The sequence below is a fragment of the Plectropomus leopardus genome, chromosome 22 (genome assembly GCF_026936395.1).
Source record: "Plectropomus leopardus strain MGB_pleo_1.0 chromosome 22, ASM2693639v1, whole genome shotgun sequence".
Lineage (NCBI taxonomy): Eukaryota > Metazoa > Chordata > Actinopteri > Perciformes > Serranidae > Plectropomus > Plectropomus leopardus.
The window spans coordinates 8,027,872-8,048,757 of record NC_142197.1 but is presented as its reverse complement, the minus strand read 5'-3'; the positions used below and the strand labels follow the sequence as shown (position 1 = coordinate 8,048,757).

The following is a 20,886-nucleotide window of genomic DNA, read 5'->3' as shown; positions in this document are numbered from 1 at the left end:
ACAGAATAACCTCATCCACCTATCAGAATGACCTACTCTCCTTTTAAATACATTTTTACAGGTTTTGGTCTATTTTAATAGATATTTGTACCTGTAGAATAGCCTCCTCCACCTATCAGAATGACCTACCTCCCATTTAACTACATTTATACAGGTAGTACTTCATTCTGATAGATATTTGTACCTGACAGAATGACTTAAATCAGAATGACCCACTTTAATACATGTTTCTGATTATGCTCCTTTTTTAAGAGGGTTTGTTTCACATCTGCTTTTATTTTGTAGGCTGCATCCGGATGTTGTCCTCCTCGTCGTGTCCGGTTTGACTCGGATCAGCAGCGCAGAAGCGGAGGCAGCAAACTGAGAGAGGCAGCAGGACTGGAGCCGCAGTCTCAGCTCCATGCTTCATCCTGGGCGCTTCTCCTCCTCCTCCTGCCCGCTCAAGACTACATTGTGACAATATTTATTTTTTATTTCTAATATTAAGCCACAAAAAGTGGAGGGGGGGAGAAGGGGGGCCCGAGTCATGGAGCTTTATTGCCTGGAGTCGGACACAGCCGTGAGAGCGCAGCCTGACCCAAACATCCTCTGTGATGCCAGAGTGTTGCAAAGTTTATTAACTATCGAGGACAGGTTTTTACCTCAATGCTCTTATTTCCAGCGGGTCCAGAAGGATATTCAGCCTTACATGAGACGAATGGTTGCAGGTTGGATGCACGAGGTTTGTAGGCATTGATAAGCTAACTTGGCTAATTTTATTTTTATTTTGCATGTTGTTCTCTAAAGCTAATTGTAGCTCGTAAGCTTGGTGTTTTGGCTCACAGAGAGTTGTCATGGATGTTAACCTATTTGACAATTGAATGAGAATGACTCACCAAAAGGCGTGGGAGAGTCGGAAATTCCACCACGAAGAAAATTCAGCTTCAAAGAAACAGCCTAGCTAAGTATTTACGTTGGTTTAAAGCTACAACGTTGGTGCTTTTTGCTAAATAGCCAACTCAGGTGACAGAGGGGAAGTTAGTCTTAATTTACACAATCGAAAAACCTATAGTTCCGCTTTTAAATAATTATTATTAATTTTTAAAAATGGCTCGAGCTCGTGGCTCACAGTCTGGCAACGTGCATGCAAAACCACTTTCATTTTTGAAGATAAAACACGTCATGTTTGCAAAAATACTCAGGTTTTTAACTGTCGGGAACTATTTTAGCACAGCTTTTGAACATTGTGCACATGTTTCAAAGCTCCGAGATGATATATTTTATATTTTAAATATTTTTTAAACACGACAAGCCCCAACAAGGAAGAGGAGGTTCATGGCGACTTTTTGCTGAACGACTTCCTATGGAACTAATTTGTCTCTGCCTTACTCTGACCTTGCAGACTTCAAAAATAGTGTTTTAAATTAAAACATCTCAAACTTTTAAAACCACATTTTTCAACAAAACACAACCTCATCTTCAACCGCTCCTTTGCTGTTAAAACATTTAAATACTCTGGTTTTCTTTTATATTTTTCATATTTATTTTATAGTATCGCGATATTTTGCGTGGTAGTAGGCTACTGTATCGATTTTTTGCTGTATAAATTGTATATTTGTATAAATATTGCAAATACAATTCACAGTTTTAAGTTGCCTTTTCAGTCCTCTAGATACATTTTGCTGCAATAAAACTAAAGTGAAATGAACAGACTGAGAACTTTTTATTTTTAGATAAAAACAGATGTTGACTAAGTTTTCTTCTCAATTTTCATTTGAAAAGTCATAAATTGCAAAAGATATGGGGATATTTGTCATTACAGAACATTTAAAATTGCAATAACATAGGATTATGACCTAAGTATCGTGATAATATTGTATCTTTGGGACATTCCCACCCCTACATTTAACCTAATTTTTCTGTTCCATGTTTGTTTCACTTTAGGTGTGTGAAGAGGAGAAGAGTAATGAAGACGTCTTTCCTTTAGCCATTAATTATTTGGACAGATTTTTAGCAGTGATGTCCACAAGAAAGAGTTATTTGCAGCTTCTGGGAGCTGTGTGCATATTCCTGGCCTCCAAGTTAAAGGACTTCAGGCCGCTATCAGCAGAAAAACTTTGCATGTACACAGACAACTCCATCACACCACGGGAACTGCTGGTAAGAACTTTCAGAAAGCCCCCATTCATTCACCAGAGCATAAAAATGCCCGTGTCATATTTTTGGGGATGATTTTAAAATGCTAATGGCTATATTGGTTTCACAGGAAGTATCCCATTTTCCTTATAAGCGGCGCTGTGCACAATACAGTCACATCCTTTCTTTGGATCCATGTGGACTGAAGAGGCGTGTGATGCCATCTAGTGCCAGTTATGCAGAATAGGATATCTTGCAGTGCATGGAATAGCTCTGCAAGTAGATATAGGGAGGTTTATACTAAAAAGCAGCCAAAATACTCACATTCACATTAGTATTCATTTTATTTTATTTTCATCTTAACTAAAACAGGGGCCAGAACATGCAGCAGATACAGCACAATAATAATTTCCATCTGTTGTCCTTGTGTGTATGTAATGCACCTATAATAAAAGTATGATTCCACATCACATTATTCACTCAGAACAATATAAAAACAGATGTCCCACGGTCATGGAAAACCTGGAAAAGTCAATGAATTTTGCAGTGGCACTTTCCAGGCCTTCAAAAGTCATTGAATTAGTAAAAAAAAAGAAAATATTTGGAAAAATGTATGAACTTTTATAGTGTGTAATGAAATTGTTACAGTAATATTCTGTGGATAGCCTTCCACATAATGTAACATAATGGCAACCTTATGTAGTTGTCAATGTAATGTAGCGCTAATATGCATTGATGGGACAACGTTTGTGTGCCATCATTACGTTTTTCCCTACCTCTATGCCAACTAGCTGAATATACGTCTGAATAGAGTTTGAATCTGATTTGTTTGAAAAACACCCGGCAAGATGAGGTGTAAAAATTTATTATGTGTCTGTGAAAAGTCATGATAATGTTTAGGACTTTTTTCCATGAAATTGAGCAGGAACCTTACATATAAAATCTGAAAATAATTCCATTTCCACATAACAGTATACACCTGTAAGACAGACCGGTGCTAAACATTCAGTAAGGGATGATGTACTGTTTGTCATTTAACTATTTTAGAGTTAAATAACAGGAGTATATCTACTTATGGGTTTTCAGGAATACTTTTCAGTCTTTAATGCAAAGATTAAGCTTATTACACAAATTTTAAGACCAGTGTGCCGTCCACAAACTTTTCAGAGGCGTCATATTAGAGCTGCAAATAACAATTATTTTCATTTTCAGTTGTTTTCCCAACCAACCATTTGTTCTCTAAAATCTAAAAACCTTAAAAATGGCCTTTACCATTATCAAAAGCCCAAGCTGACATTTTCTAATTGCTTTTTTTGATCGACCAACAGTCAAAAAACCAAAAATATTAAGTTAAACAAAACAACCTGAACTCAAAATCCACAAACAAGCTTGTTCAGGAGCTTTCTACTGTATCACACAGTCCGGCTCAGCAGATTGAATTTGCTCAGTTGCAGGGAACCTTTTTAGTCTGTGTTCTGACTTTCAGTGTGATACTCTGTTCATCATCAAAGAACTAAAACTAAGCAAAGCAGAGCCAAGAGGATACGCTTATTTAGAGAAAACTTGATTATTTCAAAACCTTTTCAAACCAAAATTCTCTGGTTCAAGCTCTCCAATAAGCACATTTACAGCACTTGTTTTTCTTTAGTGACAGTAAATAGTTCATCCTTAAGGTTCGGACTGTAGAGAAAATAAATTATAAATTAAATAACATACCTTTGCCTTTTTCACCATTTTTGACATTTTATAGATAAAACAGTCATCGAGAAGATGATCAGTTGCAGCAGTAAAGAAAAGCTGCAAATCCTGATTTCAAAATTGAATATCTTAATATCAAAATAACTGCTGATTAAAGGTCCAGTGTGTAGGATTTAGGGGCATCAGTTGCCAGAAATGATCTATGTAATATTCATATCTATGTTTTCATTAGTTTATAATCAACTGAAATTATCAATGGTTGTGTTTTCGTTACTGTAGATTGAGTTTATTCTACATACAGAGCTGGTCTTCATCCATGCAGTCTGCCATGTTGTTCTTCAGTAACCCAGAACAGCCAAATGAAACACAGATCATTCACGTTTTCGGCCACCGTAGGTCTCCTACGCACTGGAGAAGTTTCATGTCTGCATCCTCACTGCTAGCTGCAACTAAATCCTTCACATTGGACCTTTTAAATAATAAATTGAATATCAAAAATAGCTGTTTCTGTAGATCGACTTATCCACCAATCAGCTACTTGTTTCAGTTCTAGAGCATTTTCAGTTTGCTCCTTAGTTCAGCTAAATGGCTCCACATGCTCTCTATACGTCCTCCTTTGTTGCCTGCAGCTGTTGAGGGAAGTGACATGTGTCCCATTTGATCCTCCATATTGTTCTAAGACTCCAGATTCCTGGATATCCTGACAGGATGCACGGAGAACGCAGCGAGAGCCGCTTAAAGATGTCGCAGCTCTTCCTTGCAATGAACACTCAGCTGCAGCTTCAGCTGCAAGAGACACGTTTTAAGGGGGTGGAGGGGTGGTTGTGTCCAGGGCAGCTGTCCAGGAAGTCCTCCGCCCCGCTCATCTCACAGTCAAAAATCTCCACAGGGGTCTCAAATAGTTTGAAAGCAAGCGTGTGTGGCAGGTTATGTAAAGGAAAACCACGTAAATTTGAATGATGGGTGACATTTCAGATAAGTGTTGGTGACGGTGGGGGACTGTCCCTGCAGGCGTTGGGGTTTTGGTGTTTACTACGTTTGCTTTTTAGGTGACGCTTTTCTGTAGAGCAACTGAGGAGTTGAATTCATCAGCGTTAATTCAGGTAACACTTTATTTGGATAGTCCACCTACAGACAGTTTATAGAGTATTTGTAACCTTTCATTTCATGACCTCAAAGTTTTTTCTCATTTTTTATAACAGATTATAAATTTAAAAATTCATGACCATACTTACATATTCTCAGAGTTATTTTGATAAACTTTTTACTCGACATGTGCTGCACAGGTTGAGGCGGACTATCTAAATAAAGCTTTTTCATCTCAACAAGTTCAGCTGTGATTAGTTAAATTTTTTATGGACGTCATCATATAAACTTTGATTACTTAAAAAAACATTTCAATTAGTCTTAAAATCAGCCTCGTCTTTCTCTTACTGCTACATATATCAGTCAAATTAAAGGAAATAGAAGCATAAACTTTCCTCATTAATGTAAAGTTGCTGTGATCTTCTAGAGGGTTCCATGTGGGTAACAGTGATTCAATGAAATGACTCAGTAGTCGTCTGCATGTGGCCGATATCACGGTCTTCATACTATGAAGTGACAGTAGATGATGTCATGGGGGACCACGAGGAAAAAAGACAGGAAAACTTTCCAGATTTGCTCTTAAACTGCACTGCAGCAGCACTGATTCTGGATAGTAGGTTTGACTTTTTCATTTTTAAAATGTGTTCAACACCTGTAGTATATAGAACAACTTTCTTTTAAGACACGCGGCTTGAACCCCTTATCATGAAAAACATAATTTTACAATGTCAATGTGTCAAGTGATGTTCCCGATGAAGGCCACAAGCCAAAACACACTGGTTTTGTAATAAATGTGTTCTTTATATGACTAGTGTTGCCGTAGCTGTTGCCTTTATACTTCCTACATTTCTCCATGCACATTGAGAGTAGGTGAAGTTCTGCCTCCGCTCTGCTTCTGAAATGTGTTTGCGGACACGTACAAATGCTTGAAAATGCAAATGCACTGGTTCACAATGCTTAGCATATCTGACAATGTGTCTCCAAGTCTGTTGACTTTACATGTGAAAGTCTGAAGAAAATCTCATCTGTAAATTGACCTAGCAGCCATTTGATTGGCTGAGTGTTTTGTTGCGTGGGTAAAAATAAGTTATCCACAGAGAGTTCAGCTGATTCTGATAATGTCAATGATCGTTCATAGATTGTCTGCGTTTTTTAAAACTGACTTTTATACTTCAAGGAATACTTCACCCACAAAGTAATCATCCGTATATCAATATTCACCCTGTGTTACGTTCAATTCGTGAAGAAAACTTGTATTTTGTTGCATGCCTCCACGGTGAACAAAGACTCCAAAAACGTACACAATTCTCAATAAATTGCAGAACAAACAGCAGCAAACTATATCAAAAACTGTGTTTACGAACTTTCACAACTTATGCGGTATAATCCAGGTTCCATCTAGCTAGCTGTGTGCTCAGTATTTCAGAAGCACATGTATTTTTGCTAACAGGCCTTCGTATTTAAGACCTTTCCACAACAGTCTCATGCACAGACGAGTAGTGCAGCTGAGCAACTCAGTGGATCGCACAAACACAACTCTTGTCCATGCATGCTAGCCATATGTAGAAGGGTTTTAAATGGTAATGTTTTAGCTAAAAGCATGTTTTAGGGTATTAAGCATATGACTGCATGAACAAGACTTGGATAATACTGCACTTGTTGTACTGAATGTAAGTTTGTAAATGGATATTTTGACATAGTTTTGCTGTTGTTAAATGTGGACCCCATGACTTCAATTCATCAAGAATCTTGTCCATTTTGGGTTTTTTTGTTGACTGTGGAGGCATGTGAGAAAAACACTGTTTTCATCACAAATTCAACAAAACACGGGATGAGTAGTTGATTAAAACAAAAAGATCATTTTGTGGGTAAAATATTCCTTTAAATATCCTTGGAAATGTGTGGTTTTGACTTGTTGGTCTGTTTGCAAATGTCAGCATATCAGTATACATTCATAAGTTTTCATGTATGCAGTTGCCCCCTTTTTATACATTTATTTATTGTTTTTTCTATAGATACTTAAGTTGCATCCTCCCTCTTGCTATTACTTACTCAAACTACTGGAAGCCAAACAGGAAAGCATTAAAATTGAATTACTGTATAGCTGAATTGTTAAGATGAGTCAGGAAATTAAATCATGAGATGCGTATAGCTTTTCTGCTGATGCAAAATGAGTGTATGAAGAGTCAGCTCTGTGCTGCGGCCGCTGCGTTGCAAACTCATTGTAGCTGTTTGAGGCTTGTGACAGGAAGGAAGGGGCTAGCTGTCTCATTGGCAGGGCAAAGCTTGTCACATGCCGGCGTTATGAACACAAAGGATGTGAGGAATGAGAAAGGCATGCAGATAATAAGATACAGCGAGGAGAGATAAAGTGAAGAAATGTTACTCTTCTTACAGAGCTATTTCCTCTGGGAATAGGGACGGGCTGTGATCTTTTTCACGGTCAATGGAGGCATGGCAGCATGCCATTTAACCCTCTGACTGAGTGGATTCTGCCAAGAGAGTGAATATGAAATGATTGACAATCTTCTCTGTGTTTTAGGACTGGGAGCTGGTCGTGCTGGGGAAGTTGAAGTGGAACATGGCCTCGGTCATCCCCAATGATTTTATAGAGCACATCATCCGCAGGCTGCCCCTTCCCAAAGACAAGCTGGCGATGGTCCGCAAACACACTCAGACATTCATTGCCCTCTGTGCCACAGGTAACACAGCTGCAGATCATCTCATGAGCCTTTTTTCTTGTCTCGTTCGCTCACTCGCACGCTCACTTTGCTGCCTTGTGATTCCCACATCCACCAGAATATTCCCACACACACAAACATTCTCCCATCGTGAGTCATCGGTGACCTCTTTCTTCTCTCGGCATACTCTTCTGGCCGCCTTATCCTCTTTCTAGTCTCAGCCTGTAGTAGGGGTTTTTCTACACAGCTGCTAAAAGCTGTTTGAAGTGGCCATTTCCACATTTCTCCTCTGAGTGTCTGGGAAAAATCCTGTCAGTGGTGCTGTGTTTAGATGAGCCATGCACACGGGTAAAAGTCATTTCTTACCACATGGCAACTTTGGGTCCTAGGCAAATTATTCATGATTTTGTGTCCCTTTTACATGTTATTTTCAATGCAAGCTGATAACGCGAGCTGACCTCAACTTTTTTTCGGTGCTCCAATGATGCAGTGAAGCATCAACCGATCATATGGTTTGGTTTTAGCCGTCAGGCTGTGTTAGTTAGCATTGTTAGCTAAGGCTATGCTAGTTTTATGCGTATTAAAGTGCATGCAAGGCTGCACTGGGGGAGCGAAATGCAGTGTTAAAATGGAGCTTAGACACTGATGAACTGCACAGATATTTTTTTTGACCAAATACAAACTTTAGGTGACGTTCAGTTGAGGTGCTTTGTGGAAAGTAGCAGACACGCAAGCCTGTCACAGTGTAACTACTTAAAGTTTGGTTTACTTAAGGAGAGACAGTGCAAATCAATAAATATACAAGATATAAAAATGCCAGAATTAGCCAGGAGGCTATTTTTCATCTGTAGTCGCTTAGCCAAGGTGTTACACAAGGCTTCCTAAAATACAACAAAGCGAAACAGCAAAGAAATACAGTTTGAAAGACTTTATTAAATACATCAAGAACAAAAAATAAAAAGCAAGACATGCAGTTTAAAGACTGGAAAAGATTATACACATAAGCGTTATCACACACAACAACAACATTAAATAACAGCATTTAAAAAAACATGTACAGTACTGACAATCCTCTGTCCACAAAGCAAACATTAACCAGATTTTGTGGCTAGCCCATAGATGTATAATAGTAACTAGATAACGGTTCCCATGGCATCAATTTAGGTCAATAGATCTGCTCGCCTGGTGCCAAATTTTTTTCTAGAGTCTTGGTTTATTTCTGGGTTGTGCTGCATACACTAACATGCGCTGTAGTGTTTCTCCTGCTGGCCCCACCAGCGAGTTCCCGTTCAGCTCTTGGACTTGATGCGGTGATGACACTTTTTTCAAATATAAAACCAGCATGAATTAAAACTTTGTTATACAAAATATTCATATTTGACATTGTTTGCAATTCAAGGTGTCCTGTCCTTGGCTCTTACAGTGGTGGTCTATGGGAAACATGCTTTTTGGGAGCTAAACCAAACAAGCTAGCTATGGTTTAGAGATTTGACATCATTTAGAACAAAAGTTTCATCGGCCAAACATATATTTAACATATATATCACACAAACGTTATGCATGCATAAGAAACCACAAAATCAGTTTTTAAGACAATCTGGAACACTTTAGACAAAAATTTGGGCTTTGTTTGAAGTGGCTTTAAAGGTTTCGTGTGTAGGATTTAGTGCCATCTAGTGGTGATGTTGCAGAACTGAATTTTTATAGTCGCTGCTCATCCATCAACTCCAAAGCTGTAGCAGGATCAAGGAAAAATGAAATTTAGTTTTTTAAACTTTGTTTAAAAAATGACTAATGAATCTACCTTCTTCTTCTAACTCCTACACACTGGACCAAAAAGGATGCCGATTGTATCACACTGTGTCTTGAGCTGTATGACTCAGGTGCAGCTCGCTGTGTTGTTTGTTGACAGGGATCTTCCAGATTTAAAATGTCAGAGCAGTGATCCTCCGTTCGCCTCCCATCCTGGCCTCATGTCCAAAATAAACTCTGGAGGCTCTGGAGAAGCACAAACTCAGATGTCCCCTTAGTCCTCTCTCCCTAGGTGAATTTTCAGGGCATTCTTTCGCCTATACCAGGAATCCCTCTAATATTTTCATATCCTGCACAGAAATACTACAGCAGGATCACGTAACATACAGCACCGCTCTGTCACAAGACTGCCTTTCATCTGCTACCTCCTTTCCGCTAATTCAATAAAAGAAATAAAACAAAGGTCACTTTAGTCACTGCGGCCAGATCTGGCCAATAAGCACTTGTTTACTAGCGCTGGTTTTTGGAACCATAGGCTCCTTCATGCCCTGGTTAGCACAGTTTTAGTGTCACACTTTTTTTGTATTTGGGTGTGTTTCAGTGGTCGACTCTGCTATTCATAAGCAGCTGGTTATATCCAAGCACAAAGCAGCCGCAGTGGAAAAAAAAGAGGCCTGCTGTGGTTGTGCAGTAATGTAAATGTTTGGAGTTTTATATGGAGTTGAGATGTTATTCTTATGATGGAGGAGCTCCTCCTATGGACAGCTGGCCTCTGGAGGAGAAGATGGGCGTAGTGAAGCAGGCTGCTCTCCAGGGTTTAATCAAAGCTATCAGGCCACCACTGCTGGTTTGACCTGGGATGGGACTATGTGCTGGGTTGGACTTGTAAGCACTTATTATGTGTGCCAAGTCTCTGCCTTTTTAAATTTGGTCATGTCCGTGTGCTGATGTCGGATCAAGCCTGTGTATTGTTAGAGTGGAAAACCCTCCAGGGGCTGTATTCACAAAACATCCTAAAACTTAAGTAGCTCCTGAATGGCCGAGTTGGAGGAAACTCCTGAAAATGAGGGCCATGTTAGTCCTAACTTTGGAACTCCTCTCAGGAAATATACAAAGGAAATTAAATTTCAAAAGTATATTCTGATGGTGTACAAGTTCAGCTTACCAACAAATGGAAATAATCCAGTACGAGTCGGTTAATGGTTGAACAGAACTGGTTTATGTGGCATCATTGAAAATCAGAAGTGTTTGAAGTTGTTTCGATCAGGACACCCAAAGGCCGACCGGTCATCATAGAAAAGAGGCAAACTCAACGCTGTTTACATCCGGTGATAACCTCGTGTTCAGAGTGCTGCACTCGGTTGTATCCACAAAAAAATTGTGGATACAGTGGATACTTTGGGTGACAGTCATCACCCAAAGAAAATCATAGCTTGTTTCGCCCCCGTAAAACCTCTCAAAAATTGTCCTACCCGGGCGGTTGCTGTGTTGGAGACTTGCACCAATGGGCGAGACCCCGTAAAACTACCCTCCAGTTCCTGCAGTGGAACTGGGCCTATTGATGCACCTTGCACTGAAAATTTGAGGATATCTTAACCCTTAAGCGTGCTTAAAAACCGCAACAAAAAACGCAACTGGTGATGCAAGCGAAGAGCTCATGCGAGGGTTTTATTGGCGGCACATCTCGGTGTGACTGGGGCTTAAGAATCTAAAAAAGAGCTAGAGAGAGAAAACTGGCTCCTTTCTCGCCAATCAGACTGTGAAGTCGGCGTCAATGTCAGATTGTCAGCTTTGGAAAGTTACAGAAATACTTGGAAATTGTAGGGAGGAGGGGGCATCTGAAGCTGTTTGACTGATCGACAGTTCTGAAAGCAGCACACTAGCAGTTTAACACGGGAGACAACCCAAAGCGGTTTGCAACGCTTACCATATTGACTTGGAATTTCTCCGCTGAATTGAATATGAATTTCTGATCCATCAAACTAAAAGTGTGCTTCTCGGACTCAACTTTGTCCAACAACAAATTAAGTTCACAGGTAATACACGTAAACAGAATAAGCTGATTTGTTTGCAGTCTCAGCGTCAGTCTATCTAGCCGTATGTATTTGTTCCTCACACAGAGCAGTCACCTTCCAAACAACAATCACTATAGAAATAGTGAGTGAGTTCATTCACCAAACATGATTTCAACCATAGAAATGCAGCCGTCGCAGGAGTTTCCTCAGTTCCTCTGAAATAGTTTCTCTCAGCAGCTTTGTGAGACGGTTTAAAGAGGAAACTCTTAGTCAGGAACTTTTAAGGAGGACTCCAAGTGGTCAGATACTTTCAGATTTCCCATGAAATAAAAATGAAAAAGAGAGAAGAAGGTTACGTTCACAGCCACATGATGAGCTGTTCCGAAGCAGCTCAGTACATGCGGAGGTGTAGTCTCCATGGCTGCCTCCTCTTCCGCCTCCTCCATCCTGGCCTGTTGTCACTTAAGCCTTTAGTCTGGGATACGCACCGGAGGGAGCCGTTTCTCGAGCTCATTGCGAGTAGGAGGATTCCTACTCTGCTTTTCTAATCAGAGCTCAAGTTTCTATGACGGAAACCACACAGGTTACACCGTGCAGCTACGTCTGCTGAAACTCACACTGTGGGAAAGATGGATTCAGCTGTGAAGTATTGACGATGATTCAAATGTTTCATCTCTCATACTTCCTCTGGTTTCGCAGCTCTTCATGTCACAGCTACAAATGTGATTTCCATATGCCACTGTGGCCTAAAACTGCTATGTGACTAATTGCACATTAATACTCTTCCCTTGCCAGATGACCGCCTTGCCATGAACCCTCCTTCCATGATTGCCACCGGCAGCATGGGAGCTGCCGTCTGTGGCCTGCAGCTGGACCACGCTGACCAGAGGCTGAGTCGAGACAACCTGACAGACCTGCTGGCCAAGATCACCAACACAGAGGTGGTGAGTACAACAGTGAAGGGCATTTATACCTGCCAGAAGTAACTACTCACTAGTTTTAGTGCTTCACAACAATGCATTGTTAGTAATAATCATTGCAACATCTCACGACAGCAGCATAAAAGGCCCTTTGGTAAACAACAGTGATGACTTCAGTAGTGGCAGATTGAAGCTATTTACTTTTCAGGGAGAGAGAAGGAGTGAGAGCTTTTGGCTCTTGGCAGTGGAGCCAGACTGCTGCTATAAAGAGCAGCGGCAGAGGGAATGTCTTCTTAAAACTCAGAGCCCACATTCTTGTGGTAGGACACATGCAATTTCTCTGCATGGCTCCCACTTTAGCTGTGTGCCCCTCCTGGTGGAGGAATATGTTCGTAATTGAAGTTGAGGAGCGTCTTTACCAGAGCAAAGAGCCAATTGAGAAACAGAAAATCATCCAAGCTGTCTGCTTATCTGCAGAACAACAACACTAAGAACATTTTTAGAAAGCTTTATAAATGTATGAAAACCCATCGACTTTAATGTGTTAACTGTATACAACTCATAACCTGTGCATGTCATCATAATGAGCTTTTCAACCGTGTACCAGCAATATTTTTTTTTTTTTAAATAAATGGAGTTTGCACTGTATGCAGGTGCTTTATCAAAAATACAGTGGGAGTGAATGGGCCTCCACTGACTTCAGTGTATTATGTAAGTCATAAAACATACATGACATCATAATACAATTTAATAGTATGTTAGTGTGCACTAATAATCGTTTTTAAATTTGAGTGGAGTTTTTGTTTTTTATAGGAGCTGCATTAAAAATAAAATGGAAGTCAATGGGCCTCCATTGACCGTATTTCATTATATTACTTCATTACAATTCATAAACTGTAAATTCTACACACTTCAGTCAGTGGGCAATACTGAGCATTTTCAGATATCAGTGGTGGTTGTACTGTATACACGTGGTGCTGTTTTATAAATACAGTGGGAGTAAATGGGCCCCCATTGTCTGCAATCTATTAGTCATAAGAAGTATATGCCATCGTCTTTCATACAGTTTATTAGTGTGCGCTAATTAACATTTTGACTCTTGAATGGAATTTGTGCTGTTTGCATGTATCTGTATATGTAGGCCTCTAACATGATACGTTCTTTCATTGTGATTAATCGCTGAAAATCAACTGTAATAGCAATTAATCACATTTTTAATAGTGTGTTTAAAAATCTAGTATTATGTATTTCAAAACAGCTCTAACGTCCATATTAACAGGGTGAAGCAGTTCTTACCTGACTGTCTTGATTGGGAATCAGTCATTGCATTTACATTTTTATGCACTTCCTGAGACAAAATAGCAACACACCAATAACACAGTTTTTTAAAAAAGCATTATGTTTTGGCCTTAATTGCATTGTAATTGGCCTGTTAATGCTGAAAACCTACTTCAATGTATTGTATAAGTCATGATATTATACACGAACATAAGATTTTGCACAGGTGATCAGTGTGACATAATTGGCATTTTGAAATGTTTATGGTTTATGTACTATATACCCAGCTGAAATGTATAGAATCTCCCAAAAAATCCATTTCTATTGTATTTTAATATTAACAACTCATAATGTCGTTGTCAATCATCAATATAAATAAGAAAAATCACAGTAGACATAAAGGATTATGCTAGATTTGAAACATGAATTTCATATATATCGTTTTGTTTGCAACTGTGCAACAATCACAATAGCTTACAAAAATACTACTTATCATATATTTATCCCAGTGTGTGATTTCAGTGTCACAGTGAGGCTTTATTACACCAGAGGACCATTTCAGAAGCCTAGAAATCCCAAAATGGCCACAGCCAATGAGCCACAGGAACAACACGGTTTGCCTCTTAGCTTGTGGTTGCGTTGCCACGGCGACGAGGGCCCCGCAAACCCAGCCGTCACAACAGGCGCTCCGACTGCAGCCCATCGGGTTCCAATTATCCGTACATTTCAAAGGAATGTTGGCCTCTTTGCGAGCCTCGGTTCAGTCTTTTAAAGTCCTGCAGCCGGCTCAGCGAGCCAGACCTCCCACATCTTCCACACAGACCTGCAGAGAGACGCAGACGTAGAGACAGAGGATCCCCTTTCACTGGAGAAGTTGTCCAAAAACATCCGGTCCCACTGTCCTATATTCTGTTTTACACCCAAACTCAGAGGTTCAGGGTGCAGTAGGTCAAAGCCATTTCCTCTAGACCTCCACATGGGACTGACCGTGCTGTAAACCCAAAGGAGGGTGGAGGAGGGGAGTCCAGATTATCTGTTCCCTGATAGACCACAGAGGTCCTTTAGGAGCCCGACACATTCCCCCTGCTATTCATACCTCAGACATGCACCGGTCTCGTGTCAGAGAGGAGTCCTGTGCCCACCGTGGGACTCGCTGCAGTGTGTTGTTGGTATAGGAGCGTGCTGGTACCCATTGTTCTGGTCATGATGCAGACAGGACCACCTACCTCAGCGCACTTAATTCCCTGCTGGTATTTCGTCCATGTGACCAAAGCTGTTAAACAACTTGCACATCAAATGTGATAAAATACCGTGGTTTTGCACGCTAGTGTCTGCAGACAGGTTGACAGTTTAAACGCTCTGGCATCCGTCATCGGTAAATTCACTGAGCGTTCTTTATTTACAGTAACATCTTTCACTCAAAAACGTGTCTCATGTCTTAGAAAAACAGCTGAATGTGCTAATTTGGGGCTTTCACACAATATCTCAGATTTGTGTGTAGACCATAACTCTCTTTAGAGCTACACGTTTGGAGTTGGGATAAAAATTACTTCATAGTAGCTGTAAAAAGACTGTGTCCTAGTTTACTAGTTATTATTTTTTTTGCTGTATTTTGTGTATAAATAGTGACATTTTTTTAAAACCTTGAACTGTTCTATTATGTTTTCACTTAAGATTTGCACATTTTTGCAGGCACCTCTTTTATTTTTCTCTTTTTATATTTTTGTGTATGTTTTTTTGGTTCCCTGCAGATTACGTTTATGCGTCTTGCGTCTTTGCAGTAGTGCCCTGAAAGCCTCGAGTTGAAAAACTTCAACCCGTGGAAAGTTGCCCGATGTCATTGAAATTGTCCTGTGGTGGTGGTGGTGTAAGTGGCGGCTTTAGCAATGTTACCCGGCAAGCTGCAAGACATATCAGCACAATTTGTAGCCTCAACTACATGTTAACAATTATAATTAGGTCAAACTTTCAAACTGTCCCCAACTCATCATCCCATTGTCGTTGTCGTTGTCGTTGTCATGTCCGCAAAGCTCCTTGTCCAGCTGGTGGTTCTCCCTGTGATTTCTCCTCTTTGGGGTCTCTTGTAACCACAGGGATCTGACCCTCTTACCCTCAGTTAGACCCCGACAGGTGTCCTGCTTCTGTCCTTTTCTTTTGGTGCAGATTTTAAGGTTCAGATCTGTGAGTTTACTTAACAGCAAAAAAGCTGTCTGATCAGGGCTGGCTTCAACAAAAAAATACAATTCAGTGTGTGCAAGTGACAAAAAAGGGAAACTTGTAGCTTGAAAACAGGATGCGATGCATGAGGGGTAAGAGCAGTTTAAAAGACAAAAATTAATGCATAGAAAGTCCGCAAAAATAAACCAAAATGAGCGTGCGTTCTAGAGAGTTGTTTGGTTTGTTTGTAAATGTCACTCCTGCCTTTGAAGCATTTAAACAGTAGCAAATAGCAAAAGGTGTGACTGAAGTATTTGTATGTGTAACCGCGTCTGACCCTGTCTTTCCAGGACTGTTTGAGGGCGTGCCAGGAGCAGATAGAGCGCGTGCTGGCCACCAGCCTGCAGCAGGGCACGCAGTACCGGCAGGAGCCTGGCGTCAGGGCAGGCAACAAGGCGAGGGAGCAGCAAGACCAGTCCAGCACCCCCACAGATGTACGTGATGTCAACTTATGAACTCCCATCACCACCCGACTCGCACACACCACTCATGCCGGTTTACCAATGAACTAACGGGAGCGAGGGGGCATGAGCTGCCAGTATGTACGCCACACGAGCAATGATGGTGTGACAATCTATGAACTTTTAGAAAATAAGAAATTTCTAGTTTTTCTCCTTTTTTGCCCCATTCATACCCGGTTGGGTGTTTTTGTACTGTTCTAAAAAAAAAAAAAAAAGCGCTTTATAAATAAAGGTATTATTATTAATTTTATTATTATTATTATTACTTCCACCTTTTGTACGGGCCACACGTTATCAAACAAGCTATCTTGAAAACTTGATAGTGCCTTAGGTTCTCCAGAATGGAAACCTAAATATATTTTCATACTTGAACAAAATAAAACCTGCATAATTATATGAAATATACATATTTCTTTTGATACCACCTAGTAAAAATAAATACAAATAATATCTATTTAGCTAGCATTTAGTTATGTTACTCTTTTATCGTCTTTAGTGAGCAGTTATCACTTCACAGTTTTATTGTGTTTTCCTCTCCTGTGCAGGAAAACTCGTATAGCAGTGATTGAAATGCTGATAATACAGCACATGGCATTTAAACCGAGCTGATATCCAGTCGGAGGAGCGCTACTGTAGCTAGCCGCTCTCTCTCACTATGTATCATACTGTGCACCTGTAGCACTGCTTACTATTTATGCTGAAAAGTGCTGGCCAGGAGTGGGCTGGGCCTGCTCACAGAGGAAGGACATGAGGGGCTTTGAGATCTGGAGCAGTGGCTACTGTTAACGGTGAGCGCAGAGGTTTTGATTTCACTGCTGAATCCGCAGACCGGTGCAGTATGTCAATAGAACGATATGTACGTGTATAATAATTCAACGAGGCTACATTATTATTGTTCAGTTCTTGGTTTTGCTCCTACATGGTAGAGCTTAGTAGATGGTTTCGGGCGATTTTAGCCTCTGATAGGTAGTAATGATGTCATGTTACTCGAGGTAAAGGAGATTTGGAAAGTTGTTTTTACCAAGTTTGAGAGGAAATGGATGCAGGTTGAAGTAGAGATGTTCTGATACCGATTCCAATACCTGAACTTGCGTATCGGCTGCTACAAAGTACCAATCTGATACCATTGCGTTAAGAAAAAAAAAGGTGTTTACCACTAACCCTGTGTGGATGTAAAATGATTGCTATCCTTGTATGGGATACTCAGGTTAAACCCCATGAAAAAAATATTTTAAAAAAACAGAGAATAAATGCCATAGATCTTTATTTTATCCAGCTGATGACATTTTGCTGACGGCTAACATTCCACCGTTTACCAGAAATCAGTTCTTCACCGCCACCGTGGCATCAAACTTTTTTATTTTTATTTTAAATGCATGTGTCCCTTTGTATCATTCTGTGTCCCCTCTCTTAAGTTCTGATGATCCGTGAACGCCAGTGCAGGTGGAGCTCTTCGCGTGATTGATAACTGCTTTGTCGATCCAAGCAGAGCTGATCAGATCAGATCAGATCAGATCAGATCAGATCGATGGATAAGCGAAGCAGCTGCGGCGAGTAAATCCGACTTTTAGACGCAGCACAATGAACGCTTCATGCGCCTGATGTTCTGCGGCTCCATCGGTGTTCGGAGTACGCTCCGTGTTCCAAGAGTGCGATGCAGCGAATAACTCAGCAGCATATATATTCCAATAGCGCTCCTAATGATCAGTCTAGCTTCAAAAATAAAAAAACAATTTATGGCAGCAGATGTTTTAATTGTGGCGTGATTATGTGGGAAAACCCCACATGGTATCAGATCGGTTCATAGACTCGCCAATACTCAAGCGTTTTGGACAATATTGGAAGCATTTTCATAACTGGTATCGGAACAACTCTTGGTTGAAGGTTTTTGTTGTGAGGTTTTTTCGGAAAACAAATGCATGTGAAAAGTTGGTTGATGCCAGAAGTTTAAATGCATTGATGATAGCGAAACGGCGAGGAAGTTGACTTAAGCTATGTAATGTTTCTGCAGATCTGTTGTGCTGCAGTTTCTCCTGTTATCAATTTCACCATTAACTTTTTTTTTGAGAGTGAGCGACTTGGAACAATATTGATGCACTTTTAAAAACACACTCCTTAAGAATGGTAAGGGGATGGTGGTTGAGGAGAGTTCAGTGGGTTGTTAGGGTATTTTTTTTTTAAGTTATTTGATTTTTTTTTCTGGGCTGGATTCCCATGGGGTAACGCACATTGTCTTGAAAGCTACGCCCTGACAGGTGAGTAGACGTAGGATAATCGGTGTTTTAGTATATAAACTAAGGAAAGCCAAGTCACTTGTAGACTTTTTTTTGATTCAGTGCGTTTATTTAACCTTACTTGAATTTTTAATCCATAGCCAAAACCTTCCAATAGTTCTTTCAAAGAGTGACACACATACTGTGTCCCAAATATGCTTTGTGTTTTTGTTCTTTTTTATGTAAACTGCTCTCTGAACTGAAGATTTCTCCATTACAGACATGGGTAGGTAGGGGTTTCGACTGTATATAACCAATTTCCCCGGGAGCAAAAAAAGTAATTAACTTTAGAACAGAAATGTAGTTTCTAAATTGTATTCATGCATGTTCTGTTGTGCAAAAAAAGCCAAATGTTTTTCCAAAAAAAAGTGCTTTAAACAGAAAAAAATGTGTATGCTTTAAAATAGTTTTGTGTATAATTTGAAAGAGATAATTCCAAAGTGAGAAAACTAGATTATACACATCATTCTCTTGCTGCTACGAAGCTTTTTCTTTTCTAGTCTTACACAAAGATGCCTTATTGTGATTCACTTGTGTGCTGCTATATTATGAAATTGTGTATATGTAACATGCTTTTTCTGTTGTATGTGTACTGGAGGGAACGTAACACAGTTTGGTGCGGGACTGGAAGTACTTGTTTTTTGCCGATCTTTATTTGATTAGCATGTTTTATTCTTTTTATCGTTCCATTTGTATCTTTATATTCTACCGTATTCTTGCTGCTTCTGTGTTATGTTTGTGTACCTCAGGTTAATTTGGACGAATAGAGCGAGAGCCCATCTCGCATTACCTCATCAAACTTCACATCACACACACACACACAATCACACACACGTCGTTTTTCACTCTGAATTTGTTGGACGGGTTTCACTTTTTTTGTTTCTGTCTGGATGAGAGGAAAGACGATGCCTCTTCTCTTTAAATCAAGAAATGTCTGCCACCAGATTCCACTGAGCAGTTGTAAGTGCCTATACTTTAAAATAGGTTATTCATATATCTAAATAAAAAAACTGCCTATACTGTATGTTTGACATGTATCAGAAAGACAAAAAAAATGTTTTCCTAGGAATTTCATTGGAACAAAGTGGAATATTGTTAGTTTTTGAGGTACCCATTTAGTCGAAGTTTAAACCACAAGAATGTTTTATCATTGTTCAGTGTGGTTGTTTTTCCAAACTCCTCTCCCACTATCCCCATGTGCAACCACACAGTGTACCTCAATTTCTCCTCAATAAATTGGCTAAAATTATGTGACTGTTTTATTTGTCTTCCTCTGTAGAGACTAAAGTCTGACCATCTGCAGAAATAATAACTGGATTGTGCCTTTTGTGAGAACGTAGCTTTCTAACACCACTAGAGGATGACAAAACCACTGAGGTGAGCAGGTAAAAAGAAATTGGTGTTGTCCTCAAATATATAAATGGGAACACAGTCCTACATCTGAAAAACTAGTTGATTTTTTTCATTTAATACTGTTGTTCAACATAAATAACGTAACTATTTTCTGGAATAAAGACAACAATTTAAATAGGTCTATATTCATAACGAACATATTAAGACTTGAAGTACAGCAGATGATTTTATATCTTTCTTTATTTATTTTTAAATATACTTTATTTGTTCCAGCTTTGGATAACATAAAATACGTAGGTCATTGTTGACGTTCGACATAGTTCATGTGATTTAAAGTTCATGTTAAATTTTTATTTTTATGCTAAATTATCTTAAATTAGCACAATGATCAATTTTAAACTGTACATTTTTGCTTTTATTTCTCTGTGTAATCATACAGGTATACAACGTCTACAGATGCTTAGGATTTTCTTTTTTCTTTATGAAAAATAAAAAAGACTTTATTTAGAATTTATTTAGAATTTATTTGACTACATCATCATAATCCAGAAAAAGACACAATCCTAACAATTTTAGATTAACCTAAATTATAATAAAAATGACAAATACATTTAATATTAAAATGAAACAAAAGCAATAACAACAACAACAATAATTAAATGATAACAATATCCGGTGATCCATGATATATGTGCACAACCATTTTTTTTTTTAATTCTACACTCTGCACATAGATAAAGCACTTTGCACCATGCACTTTATACAAAACATGTTACATTGCTACTGTTAATGCACTTTTGTCTTCTGTTGTCCTTGTTTTTTTTTTGTTTTGTTTTTTTTTCTCTTTTTCTTTCTGTCTTTCTTTCTTACTTTCTTTCTTTTTGTCTATATCTTGATTGTCTGTTACATGCCAAGGGACTACAGATGTAAATTAGCAGTCCTGCTAACTCTGGCATATTTACATTTGTATTTTATACTGTTGCTATTTAATGTTATGTGCTTTTAAAATAAATAAATATTAATAATAATAATGATAA

At 39.3% G+C, this 20,886-nt stretch overlaps 1 protein-coding gene across 1 annotated transcript; it reads left to right on the top strand.

Annotated features, from left to right (window-relative positions):
- Positions 1-296: 296 nt before the first annotated feature.
- Positions 297-19,745, top strand: LOC121961335 (G1/S-specific cyclin-D2-like). Its single transcript, XM_042511282.2, has 5 exons — positions 297-721; positions 1,924-2,139; positions 7,442-7,601; positions 12,143-12,291; positions 16,053-19,745. The coding sequence occupies exons 1-5, from the start codon at positions 527-529 to the stop codon at positions 16,215-16,217; spliced, it is 885 nt and encodes a 294-aa protein (XP_042367216.1). The 5' UTR covers positions 297-526; the 3' UTR covers positions 16,218-19,745.
- The last annotated feature ends 1,141 nt before the right edge of the window (positions 19,746-20,886 follow it).

Coding starts and splice junctions, on each gene's coding strand:
- LOC121961335 (XM_042511282.2), top strand. CDS start 527: ATGGAGCTTTATTGCCTGGAGTCGGACACAGCCGTGAGAGCGCAGCCT. Junction 722..1,923: donor TTGCAGGTTGGATGCACGAG/GTTTGTAGGCAT, acceptor GTTTCACTTTAG/GTGTGTGAAGAGGAGAAGAG. Junction 7,602..12,142: donor CATTGCCCTCTGTGCCACAG/GTAACACAGCTG, acceptor TTCCCTTGCCAG/ATGACCGCCTTGCCATGAAC.